Source organism: Urocampus carinirostris, chromosome 3 (assembly GCF_059441175.1).
Source record: "Urocampus carinirostris isolate Australia breed hairy pipefish chromosome 3, RoL_Ucar_1.0, whole genome shotgun sequence".
In the NCBI taxonomy this organism is placed as follows: domain Eukaryota; kingdom Metazoa; phylum Chordata; class Actinopteri; order Syngnathiformes; family Syngnathidae; genus Urocampus; species Urocampus carinirostris.
Window position 1 is genome coordinate 43,704,022 of NC_142351.1, and position 13,409 is coordinate 43,717,430.

Genomic DNA, 13,409 nt, shown 5'->3' on the forward strand with positions numbered 1-13,409 from the left:
GCACAAATAACATAGGTGACTAAATACATCCTGCTGAAACAAATAATGTGGTCATTTAGCTACAAAATAGTAAAAAAAAAAGACTGAAACATGATGACCATTAGCATATTGTTGGTCCTTAAAGTAAAACAAATTGGTTCTTTTTCTTCTAGTCGGGGGGGATTTTTTAAGGGTTGTTATTCTGTCTTCTTTATTCATTATCCATTATCGGTCAGTTCATAATACGCTGCAAAGCCTAGGAGCCGGTACTCTTACTCTCAGCCAAAAGTCCAAGCTAAGGTCCTAGCCTTAAAGCCTTGCTGCGATCATTGCGAATGCACCGTTCCCGGAGGTACTGCAATACCGGGCCATGCGTGGGGTGGACAGAGCAAGCTCTTATTCCATCTCCGGATTGCAAAAAAGAAGGCGAAAACCACCTTCAAGTCAATCGGATCTACGCCTAGGTCCACGACAATGGGGGGGGGTTTGGGGTTTTTAAGGGTTATTGTTCTATCTTCGTTATTCATTATCCATTATCCGTTATCGGTCAGTTCATAATACGCTACAAAGCCTAGGAGCCGGGACACTTACTCTCAGCCAAAAGGCTTAGCTAAGGTCCTAGCCCTAAAGCCTTGCTGCGATCATTGCGAATGCACCGTTCCCGGAGGTACTGCAATAACGGGCCGATGCAGCAACTTAATTTTTAATATACCAATCCAGAACGCTTTGTTTAAAGTACTAACTTTAACAACTTCACGGCGAGTTTTTGACACTAAGAATGAATCAACATGTCATAAATGAGCTCTTGTACTTTGAGGTTAAGGCAGGGGTAGAGACAGATTTTACTCAGGAATTTGTCAGTTTTTAGTTTTGTGCTAAATCAAATACCGTAGATTCTGGACTTTAAAGCACACTTGATTAAAAGACGGATCATTAAATTAAAGAACAGACCTCTGATTATTCTTTGTAAAAGCCGCCTTGGTTTTTAAGCTGCAGTCTTAAACAATCTATTTATTAAATTTCAAGCCGGGCGCACACCTGCAACAGATTCCAACACAGACGTGTTTTTGTGCTATTATCGTTGGTAATTGCCGTGGTAGAGGACAAAAATTGCATTTGCTTCTTATCGTGCTTAAGGATTAAAGGAAACTTCAGCCCCCTTACATTGATGACGAAGATACTGAAATAGAAGAGAAGAGAAATAGAGTTTTTGATGGATAACACCCACTGCTCTTCTATTCGGATGTATAAATGTATAAACTTGATTTGTGGGTGAAACTGTTCAAATATCATGAATACGTTGTAAATATTGAACAAAGTACTGTAAAGCGTCTTTTTATGTATCATATAAATAATGTTTGTAAAAACCGGGACCTATTTCTCTTGAAGGGCAGCATAGATTTCAAGATGGCGGCGCGTCTACTAGACGCTGCGGCTCGAGCTCCAGTTCGTCTTTTGCTTTTCAGTGTCCCCTGATCCCTCTTATTTTCCCTTCGACTCCCTTCGCACTTACAATAATATCCACTACATCCCGAGGGATATACAGAGACCACCGGATCTCCCTGGAAGATTTGCCGCCTGCCGACAATGACAACGACGGAGAAAAGGCTGAGCTAAGCTAAGAAGGCGACCACACAGACCAGCGCTCCCAAGCATGTTCAACCAACGCCAGATCCATCCGTCCACAATGAGTGATTTGAGCTGCGGATCGCCACCAACAACGTCCGGAATTGGAGGACTTTTTTTTGCCATCACGGAGTCTTGGCTTTCCCGACGCCGCATTACATCACCGGCTCGAACGAGACGAAGACTCCGGTAAAAACAGGGGTTGGAGACTACGCGCTACAATAATAGGGGAACCATTGATACACAATGCTCACTCGATATGGAGTTCTAGCTATGTACTGGGAGAGTTAACTGTGGTCTTTGCTGTATACTTTCCACCGCTAACAGTTTCGCCAGGTGCTAACGTTAGCAAGCGCTATATCTCCTGCCCGCTGCTGAACGTCAGCTTGCACTGCCCCAACGGAGCTTTATCGTCGACGGCGACTTTAATCGGGCATGTTTATTGACTGTACTCCCAAATCCCTTCAATTGTGGACTCCCAAATCTACTCCCAAATCTACTAATTGTGGACTGAGCGATTCGGAGGAACGCTGGACTGTGTAATGTAAGATCAAACATTCGGGAACTCTGTCTGACCCTCACAACACGGTTTCGTGCAAGTACTGTTGCTTGATTCGTGAGCATTTCAGCCCTCCTGTGGAATCAAAACAAATTGTAGCATTATAGAATTTTTAGCCTAAACTCATGTTTAGAATTGAGCTCAAAATAAACAAAAACCGACAGTTGACTGCCAGACAAACAAATAGCTTTGATTTGTGGTAAAACCCAATACCGTAAACTTCCAAAAACTGAAAATTGCATCGACGGTATTTACACCGGTTTGTATGTACAGCGGAGGAACTCCCAGAGGTGTTAAAAAGCTGTTAAGATTCTGCAGGGTACTCCTTATAATGTCATATTCCCCAAGGAACCACCTGCTTTTGATGTCTGAAGACGCCCATATTGCCTGGTGAAACCCGACTGCTGCACAGATATTCTCATTCATCTCTTATGAGGACGTACACAAAAACATACGGAATTGAAGGTACAAAATGATGCATACAAATAGAACACGGGCAAGATGTTTCTTCATTTTTGGGAGTTGTATGTAAATCAAGACTTTCAAAGCAGGACTTTAAACATCAACTCTTCGATCCATTGAACAGATGTTTACTTTTCTTTTTTTTCCAAAATAGAATTTATCCCAATAAAGTTGTTTTTGAATTCACATAATCCTGTACACTTTGTGTCTGTATTGACATTGGGTGGTATCCTGAAAATTGGAAAGAAGAGAAGCAGAGAAGAGGAAGAGAGAGAAATAGTCGAAAAGAAGTTTTCCAGCGCAATCTTCGTCCTCAGTGAAGACGTTGCACTCCGTACCTCGGCTCTCTTCTGTCCCGGACCTCGATCTGAAATTCAAATTGCAACAAAAAAAACACACGGCACAACATAGTTAAAGAGTGGATGATAAAACCCTGTCCTATCCTTCTTATAAAAACATCCTATTAATATTCTATGTAACACGTTATCAATAACTTGGTGTATTACTACATGTATTATAAAAGCACATCATTAATGACAGTGTCCTCAGATTGATAAGCACTCCTGCTTCACTTACATTGTCACATATGTCCCTCGATTCGCTAGGAACATTTCTCTGAAGGTTTTTTTATAATTTTTTGCAATGCTCGGAGAGAATAGAAATCTTCGAGTGGTACAAAGCCCAAAGAAAAAAATGATATGGAGTTTATAGAAGGGGTCTCAAACTCACAGCCCTAAAGATAATAGTTTGGGGCCCCCGACATAATATGATGTTGGAGCGGTCCGAGTTTGAAAACGATGATTTTGTTTGTGCTAACTATTTAGGCAACACACAAAATGTACTCACTACTGCAGTGTTTTTCAACCTTTTTGAGCAAAGGCACGATTCTGTCATTGAAAAAAAAATCCCAAGGCACACCACAAGTTGGTGCCGTTGCATCTTCAGTAAAAGCAAATCCAAATGATAGCTCACGCTAGACCGCACAGGCACACAAATTGGATTATTTCACAGTTTGACAATCAATTTCTAAAAACACTGCACTAATGTTTGAGATCAATGTACGTTTGTCCTGCAATATGATTGGCTAGCTACGTCGTGGTTAGGCACACAGTGCGTACACATTTCAGATTCAAAGTTCAAACAAATTATCTGATTCAAAAAATCTTTATTTGTTTTCTTTTTTGAAAAATGATCGCAAAATATTTTACTCGAATTGAAATGCAGAACGAGGGGGCCGCCGGAGTGTGGAAGGAGACAGCCAATGCCATTGAACTGAAGCTTAAATAACATTGGATGCAATTAACATGTATCTTTTGGTAGGTTTCAGCACGATGTGGCCCAACTTTATGCAGACCCTAGTTTTAGCGGTCTGACAAAATTGAGTTTAAGACCCCTTGTTCAAGGCTCTCAAAAATGCAATTTCCAAGATTTATAAATTGTACAGTGCTACCACGGGTTGGTGTAGACATTTCATTCAATTTATTTTAATATGTAGCTATTTTAAAGCAGTTTTAAGCGATTCGCATCTATGCAAGCACACAAGGTAATTTGTAACTAGTTACTTTCACAGTAACATGCTACTTTTGAATGCCATTAAGTAACTGTAGCTCATTTTTGTTTCGTTTTAGTAACGCGCCCAACACCGATAGGGTATTCTGTCGGACCTCAGTGGATTTTCAAGGTTAACAAACTACCGTGACCTGGCACAGCTTGTAATTGAATCTCAGAAGTAGAATACATGTTTGATTCACAAAAAAAAAAAACAAGCCTATATTGTGAGATAATTGATGTAGAGTACGTTTGGTGGATTAGATTCAAGCACAGGCAGAAGTCTTTGATGCTCCGTAAGTCGTTTTTTTTCAACATGGCATTCTTAGAGATCGTTTTATTTAACAAAGAATTAGCTTAAAAACATTTTAATAATGACCATCTTGCCTAATCTCCTGAAACAGCTCTCTGTATCTCGTTCGCATGGTAGATTTGGACACCCTAGGAAATTCAACTTCATGTGTGTCATGTTTTTTATGCCTTATCCCTTCACAGGCTCCTCTTGGGACCGCCAAGTGAGCCTTTCCTGTGAACAGCTACCAAAGAAAAATTCACAATTTTCCGTAGCCTTTTTTGTTGCTTAATTTGGCATGAAATCCAACCCGTCGCCATTAGACATTTCATGATTTTGTCGCCAGGAAAGAATACCTCTATTAAAGCCACTTCAATTAAATGCCCACCCACTTACAAACACATGCATGTAATGCGAAAGAGGGAAATGACAAATTACTATATCAAAACGACACCTGTTCTCACGAAAAAGTATTTTTAGATTATCTTTTGCAGTTTTACTTTTATCACTCTTATTACTACGAAGACTAAATTATCCAGAATTGTTTTTTTTTTTGTTCCTTCTAATTTTAATTGAATATGTTTATTTTTTTTGACCGCATTGTATATACAACAAAACACACCCTGCTAGACGATTATAAATTGACTGTGGTCTCCTATTTATTACAGGGTTGTCGGTACTTTTACTTTACATAAGACAATCTAATTTTGTTTTATGGCCCATTTCAGTGTTTTTTAACTATTGTGCCGGGACACACTTTGCAAAAAAGCTGGACTATCCATACTATACTTGCTTTCTTTCACTGATCTGCCAAGTCACCAACAGTTATCCATATCAGTAGGTGGCAGCAGAAGAAAGTTTAGGGTGACACAATGAAAAAGTCACACTTTTTTGTTAATTGATCAAATGCAGAATAAATGAAGTACAGAGACATTGACAATATTAGAAATTATTTTTATTTGAAAAAAAAAAACATGTTATCCCTCTAACTTTGCTTTCGACAAAGAACTTTCTAACCTACCCCAAACTTTTAAACAGTAGTGGATGCAGTGATATACATTAGAAAACATATATGTGTGTAAACGATAAACTTTAAGTTTGATAGAAGCTGTTCAAGATTATTTAAAATAAATAAAATGTGGTAAAAATCGAACCTCATTTTGCAGACTTCAGATATTTTCCTTTTTATACGAAACCAATAAAACAAAATATAAATGGAAAAAAATAGAACATGGTAAAACGTTTTTTAGTTTTGCTAGTGGATCATTTTTGCTTATTTTAATCATTACTTTTGTTATTTTTCTAAAAAAAAAAAAGACGAAAAAATAGTTTTAGAAATTTGAAACAATAAACCTCCTGTTGTGTTAATATGTCTTAGTTGTTAGTTGTCGAATCTTGTGCAAAGACATAGGTTGTAACTTTTTCCTTATCCTCATGTAGGTTTTAGATCAGGGGATGGTATAATAGTTGTATGTAGTCTGTACAGCCCTTTGAGACACCTTGTGATTAAGGGCTATACAAATGAACATGACTTTAAACTATTAAAAACGCCTGACACATTTTAGAAGAACGAAAATAAATAACCTATAGTACCTTTACAGACACAGTTACCACAAATAATAAATGTATAAAATTTTGATTAAGAACAAGATACTTTAACCTTTAAATAAAACTCTAGCTGTCTGCTTCATCTCATTTAGTTGATTCTAAGTATTATTTTAGTTTTTACTGAAATATATTAAAAAAAATTAAACCGGAATAGCTCGAACTTGGTAAACTAGTTTTGCTGACAGACCATTTTTGCAATACCAAATCTGGTTGACGCTCTCTAGTGGAAGGTGGTGACAAGATTCTGACATAACCTTTATTTACTCCACGGCCACAGTGACCACAAAAGGAAGAGAAACTATATAATGTTGATTCAGACCAGTATTTCTCAACTGGTGGGTCGGGATTCATAGGTGGGTCACAACCTGGTTTTTAGTGGGTTGCGGATCTTTGCTTTGGCAAAGTAATGCTAAGTAAAAGAACAAAACAGACGGTCGATTAAACTCCTTAACAGTAGATTGCAATAATGCCCTACTCTTCTTCCTATTCGGTCAATTGGCACATTTGAAAAGGACCACATCTCATTTATTTGTGATTTTGTTATTGGGTCCTAAGAAAGTTATTATCAAGGGGAAGGAGAAGTGGAAAACGGTGACAACAACAATTGAGTCGAAGACGAAATTATTGCGAAATACGAAAATGGCGTATGAGTCTCTGCCAATGAGACATTGCTGGAATGTACAGTAAATCGTTTAAAATGTTACATCTTAAGCTTTTAAACAGTTGATTGATCTCTATTAACTACACAATGAAATGAGTATCGATGTTTAGGTACACGTTCTAGTAACATTTTGAATTTATTTTATTATATGGCTATTTTAAAGCATTTTTAGGGGGTTGCCTGTCTGCGAGTATATTCTCTACTTGCAGTCGTTTTAGTGTTCCTTGGCTCAAAAAGGGTTGCATTGCCCTATTTAGTGTGGCTATGCGTGATTGTGCGAATAAAATGCACATGAAACTGACAAAACAAAATTCTTTACTTACCCTGGACACAGCAAAATCTGAAAAGACACAAATGGGACAAGAGCGTTAGCATTCAGGCAGTACAGAAAGTGGGAGAAGTGCATTTCTGTGCAAAACATGAATATGTTTATGGAAGTAGGAATCAAGCATCAGAGTCGGTTTAGAGCTCAATGAGGAGGTTTGTTGGCTGAAAGTGTCGGCTTATTCCTCTTCAAGTGTTTCCCTTTTCCATTTTCTTCTATTAATATGAATGTGGTTACATGTTCTCTTTTATTGACTTCTGCCAAGCAAGAGAGCTTTTTCAACTTCTATGAATGTAAACATGGGAAGGAGGCCTGATGCATAGCTGATGAAGCAATAAGTCCATTCTGTGTATATGAATAATAGAAAACAGGGAGTGGAGTTAATCAAAAAAAAAAAAAAAGAAAGAAAGCAAGAAAGGAAGGCCCGTGCTCTGGAATCTCTCCAGTTACCATGGAAACCATCACCCATCAAAAAAGTGAGAAATCTTTGGTCACAATTTATCCAACTAAATCTCATCCTCGTCAATCTCACCTATTGCCGTGACTCACACTGTTGCTATGATGTCATGAGCAGTGATGTTACCTTACGGAGTTATTCTTTTATTAATTGGGTAATCATTTTATTATTTTTTCAGCCGTTAACTCGCCGTTACCGTTACTGTCAAGAGCGGTACCTTACATACGTTTTAATGCGTGTTTATGTACCTTTATGTGTGTTTTCCGTACGTTATTGTGCATGGGTTTATGAAAGTATTTGTTTGTATTTACAGAGGTCTCATGTGTTTACGTACATTTTGTGTGTTAACGTATAATTTTGTGAAAATTTACCTATGTTTTTGTGTGTGATTACATACGTTTTTGTGCGTCGTTTTCGTATGTCATGTTAAGTGTTTATTTTGGTTTCACTTCAAGTGTGGGATAAATGTTTTGCTGGTGAGGTGCAACAAATACTGAAAGGTTCTATAACACAACTACCTGTCTGTTCTTCTCTTTTGAACTCCAATTCTGCTCAGATAATATGCGCATTTTTGGTTGCGTGTCACCAGTAGCGAGTGATAGTTGTAACATGGGGAGTAGGCGAGGCTTATGCCGGACTACAGAAACAAAAAAGTCAATGGGGCAAACGTAAGCACAGAATTCAAGGTAGAAGAGTGCTGTTTTTTTTTTTTTTGTCAACTTCTTTTTGCAAAAGACCATTCCTGAAAAGAAAGAAAAATAATTTGGCATTACACAGCAACAGAAGAGTAAATCGTTGAGTGCTTTGAAGCCCAGAGACAAAATGGATATGGAGAGTCTCGGCTAAGTGTTTCTTTGTAAACTCTCAAGATTACACAAGACAAGAAACATGAAGGGTTCACCGCTTCCACAGATTGGTGCGCACGTTTCTTTCTATTTTTTTATTATGTGTCAGTTTTAAGCAGTTGTTGGGGGTCGGTTTCAATGGTTTTAAATATTGTAATCTGTAACTATTTACTTTCAGAATAACACGCTTCTCATGAAAGGATCAGAGCTCCATGATGCAACTTTGTGCAAACTATTGGAGCGGCACCAAGGGAACAGCCCATGCTTTTGAAGGGCTGCTATTAAACAAAAATGGAAAAATGAGTCATATTCTTGTCTTTGTTTGCAATTTGGAAGGCTTTGGGAAATGTTAGCATAGCCTGTAATTATTTCATACGCACTACATTGATTATAATTAAAATTCTAAATCATACCATTTTGAAGATGTAAACTTTTTCCATTACACCACACGTGTCAAACTCATGGCCGCGGGCCAAATGCGGTCTTCCACATAATTTAATGGACCTGTGTTAGCACACTGAGGTAAGAACAAAAGAAAATGGATCAAACAATGATTTGCAGTTTTAAATATGTCCACTGGATGTGGCCAAAGTGAGCGTCCACTCACAAAGCACCCACTGTAACTGCATTTCCTGACTAGCATTAATCAACTAGAGAACATTGTTGGAACTCATTATTATCTTATTTCCCTTTTTTTTCCAAGTCACGGATGGGCTGTTTAAGGCAATATGAAAAATAAAACATTTGGAAAAAAAATATAGCTTTAGCTCCTTTCTATAATGGATATCAAATCTTCACTTTTTAGTCTTCATGAGTTTCCCCGAGTTAAATAAATTGTAGTGAAAATGAATTTTCCTGTTGTTATGCTGATTTTGTTTACCAATGCACAGTTAATAAACACTACAAGAGATTAAATCTTAGTCAAGGAAAAGAAAAACTTATCGTTTTGTAATCAAAACTTCTACCCTGATTCATTGTTTAATTGTTAGCCTCTGAAATGACCCCCAGCCTTCCAGCTTGGGCCCATTTTTACCAGTGATTTACTAGTGTGGCCTCCGTGAGTTTGACATCCCTGCACTAACATGTAATATCCCCGTAATCCGGTAAAATTCCAGTCTTTTAGATTAAAACACAGGGTATTGCTTTGAAAAAAAAATAATGTTTACGAACTCTGAACAAACTGGAACTAACCCCTACTTCCGTGAAGCAAAGTTGGCCAAAGCTTAATCTCTTGTAATGTCTTTGAATGGATAATTCAACTTAATTTTTTTAGTGAGCATCAAATATTTACATTTACACCTTGTACATTGCATTTTTGTTGCCAGGGATTTTATTTTGTTAAAAGGTCTCTTTTTAGAGATGACTTTTTTAAACACATTTGAGCCTCATTTCATGGCTCGGCGCCTGGGTGGTGAGCACTCTGCCCCACGGTGCAAAGGTCTAAAGTTCAATTCCAGCTACCTCTCTGTGTGGAGTTTGCATGTTCTCCCTGTGGTTGGGTGGGTTTCCTTCCTGCATTCCGGTTTCCTACCACATTCCAAAAACTTGCAAGTTAGGTTAATTGGCCGGTACAAATTTTCCCTAAGTGTGAATAAGCATTTGAGTTGTCTGTCATTTTGTCTAGCACCCACGCGACCCTAGTGAGGATATGTGGCACCGAAAATCGATGGACAGAAATTTAATACAAGTCAAGAGTCACAGAGACCACAGTATATTTAAATGCAGATAATTACTACCTTTTTACATTGGAATATTGGCCATACTCTAGTTTGCTTTTAAATTCTAAAGTATTGCAGTGCGTTTTTTTTCTTTACATTAAAGATATATTTCACATTTTTAATATTTTGATTTGTTTCTGTATTAAATCGGAAAACGTTCTCTATCCATCCATCTATCCATCTATCTATCCATTTATCTATCTATCTCTGAATACAGTGTGTTTTAGGTAAAATTAGAAAAAATTGACTTATGACATTTTTTTTAATCCACTGGAATAATATATATATATATATATATATATATATATATATATATATATATATATATATATATATATATATATATATATATATATAAATATATGCAGTGACGATAAGTATTTGAACACCCTGCTATTTTGCTATTTCTCCCACTTAGAAATAAGGAGGGGTCTGAAATTTGCATCGTAAGTGCATGTTCACTGTGAGAGAGATATCACAATGCATAATTTTCTAACAATTTCTTTGTGTGATACATCTGCAACCAAGTATTTGAACACCTTTGTATCATCTAGAATTCTGACCCAGAAAGACCTGTAAGTCTGCCCATTAGAAGTCCACCTGCACTCCATGTATCATCCTGAATCAGTTTGAGGTTGTTAGCTGCATAAATATACCTGTCCACTCCGTACAATCAGTAAGACTTGAACTTGTAACATGGCAAAGACCAAAGAGCTGGCCAAAGACACCACAGACAAAATTGTACACCTCCACGAGGCTGGAAAAGGCTACGGAGCAATTGCCAAGCAGCTTGGTGAAAAAAGGTCCACTGTTGGAGCAATCATTTAAAAGTGGAAGAAGCTAAACATGACGTGACGGTCAATCTCAATAGGAATAGAGCCCCATGCAAGATATCACCTCGTGGGGTCTCAATGATTCGAAGAAAGGTGAGGAATCAGCCCAGAACTACACGACAGGAGTTGGTCAATGACCTGAAAAGTGCTGGGACCACCATTTCCAAGGTTACTGTATGAAAAACACTAAGACGTCATGATTTGAAATCATGCATGACAAGAAAGGTTCCCCTGCTTAAACCAGTACTTGTCAAGGCCCGTCTCAAGTTTGCATATGACCATTTGGAATATACAGAGGAGTCATGGGAGAAAGTTTTGTGGTCAGATGAGACCAAAACAGAACTTTTTTGTCATAATTCCACTAAGCGTGTTTGGAAAAGGAAAAATTAAGAAAACACCATTTCGACTGTGAAGCATGTGGCGGTAGCTACATGATTCGGGGGTGTTTTTCTGCATATGTGGCAGGGCGAGCGCACTGAATTAAAGAGAGGATGACTGGGGCCTTGTACTGTGAAATTTTGGGGAACAATCTCTTTCCCTTGTAAAGCACTTTGGGAAGTCTTCATTGCCTTGAAAAGCGCCATATAAATGCAGATCATTTCATTTCATTCCCTCAGGCAGAGCAGAGGTAGATGGGTCGTGGCTGACAACGACTCGAAACACGCAGCCAAGAACACCAAGGAGTGGCTCGTAAGAAGCATATCAAGGTTCTAGCATGACCCAGCCAGTGACCTGAACCGAATCAAAACTTTTCAGAGAGAGCTCAAACTCTGTTTTTCAGCGACATCCCAGGAACCTCACTGATCTAGCGAAGATCTGTGTGGAAGATTCCTCCTGCAGTTCGTGCAAACCTTGTAAAAATCTACAGGAAACGTTTTACCTCTGTAATAGCAAAAGAAAAAGGCTACTGTACCAAATATTACCATTCCTTTTTCTCAGGCGTTCAAATACTTATTTGCAGCTATATTACACAAATAAATCTTTAAAAAAAATCATGCATTGTGACTTCTGGATTTTTTTTTTAGTTTATCTCCCTCACAGTGGACATGCGCCTATAATAAAGATTTCAGACCCCTCCATTTAAATACTCTAGATCAACACGTTAAATTGGGTATTTCTGTATTCTATTTCTTTTATTTTATTATTTTATTTTTCAACACAAGGACACTGCTGGAAGTGTGAATTTTCCTGCGGTGATGAATAAAGTATCTATCTATCTATCTATCTATCTATCTATCTATCTATCTATCTATCTATCTATCTATCTATCTATCTATCTATCTATCTATCTATCTATCTATCTATCTATCTATCTATCTATCTATCTATCTATCTATCTATCTATCTATCTATCTATCTATCTATCTATAATTTATAAGTAGAAGATATAGCAAAATGGCAGGGTGTTGAAATACCTATTTTTTTCATTGTATATCTGTATACATATTCATTTTTGTTTTTCAGTGTGTATGGTTCATGCACATATACACAGAAAACAGGATATAGTGTATTCAATTACCTATTTTTAAAAACAAATTTGTCCACACAAAAGCATTCCAAATTTGATAATACCAGAAGATTGAATTTTCCTGTGTGATCCGCTTATTCCATTTTTATTATAGGACTCCTGCAAAAGAAGTTTGATAGGGTGCCAATTGGTTACTTTGACTGTTATCGTGCACGGTGATTTTGACTATAACATTATTTTCACTATCAGCCAATTATGTCGCTGTTCTTTTGAAAAGAAAACTGACCTATAGTATTCGAGATTGTTCTACTGATGTGCCCCAAATTGTAATATGTTCTTCTCCAGGTCATGTGAAATCCTATCTTAAATTTTCATCAAAAAACTCAGGGGTGTCCAATGCAGTTTTGCTCGGGGGTCACATGTTAGAAAATCCATTCACACAGGGCATGGCATTAGAAGTGTGCCTTAACTGGAGGTCTGGGGTCTTTTTCGAGGCTCACAATAAAATTATAATTCATTGATATAAGACATTATCACAAAGCGATTGAGGTTTTTTTTTCCCGATTGTTTTTTTCCTCCAGTTAAATTTGATCTCTTGTGGTGTTCATCATCTGTACATTTGTAAAGAAACTATACAAAACAACATTTTAATTAGTTTCAACTACAGTTGATTTAACTCGGGGAAACTCATGTAGACTTGTAGGTGACAAAAATATCATATGAACACTAATTCAAATGATTGCTGTAAAGATTTAAGTCTTTCTGCTATTTATTTTATTGTTGTCCTATGAAAATGCTGTTAGATTTAATATCTATTACAGAAAGGAGTTAAAGCATCTTTAAACTTCTGCAAAGACGCCCAAGTGCTTTTATTTTTTCAAATTTATATTTTTCGCATTGCCTGAAATCTGTGACTTGTATCTTGAGTAAAAAACCCAACGGAAGGGGTTCCCTCAATAATCGCTGGTTGATAAATGGTAGGCAGCAAATGCAGCGATAATGGGTGCTTTGCGAGTGGTGACAACCAG

The 13,409-nt window shown here is 37.4% G+C and overlaps 1 protein-coding gene and 1 pseudogene across 1 annotated transcript in view; both read right to left on the reverse strand.

The window, feature by feature from the left end:
- Positions 1–309: 309 nt before the first annotated feature.
- Positions 310–596, reverse strand: LOC148369791 (U2 spliceosomal RNA; annotated as a pseudogene).
- Positions 597–1,972: 1,376 nt separating this feature from the next.
- Positions 1,973–13,409, reverse strand: part of LOC148369792 (LHFPL tetraspan subfamily member 4 protein-like) — a 44,552-nt gene continuing 33,115 nt past the window's right edge. The window contains exons 3-4 of the mRNA XM_088331989.1: positions 7,059–7,075; positions 1,973–2,993 (exon numbers count right to left, since the gene is read on the reverse strand). Coding sequence (XP_088188115.1) covers positions 2,940–2,993; positions 7,059–7,075 — 71 coding nt within the window. The 3' untranslated portion in view covers positions 1,973–2,939. The remainder of the gene's footprint in view (positions 2,994–7,058; positions 7,076–13,409) is intronic.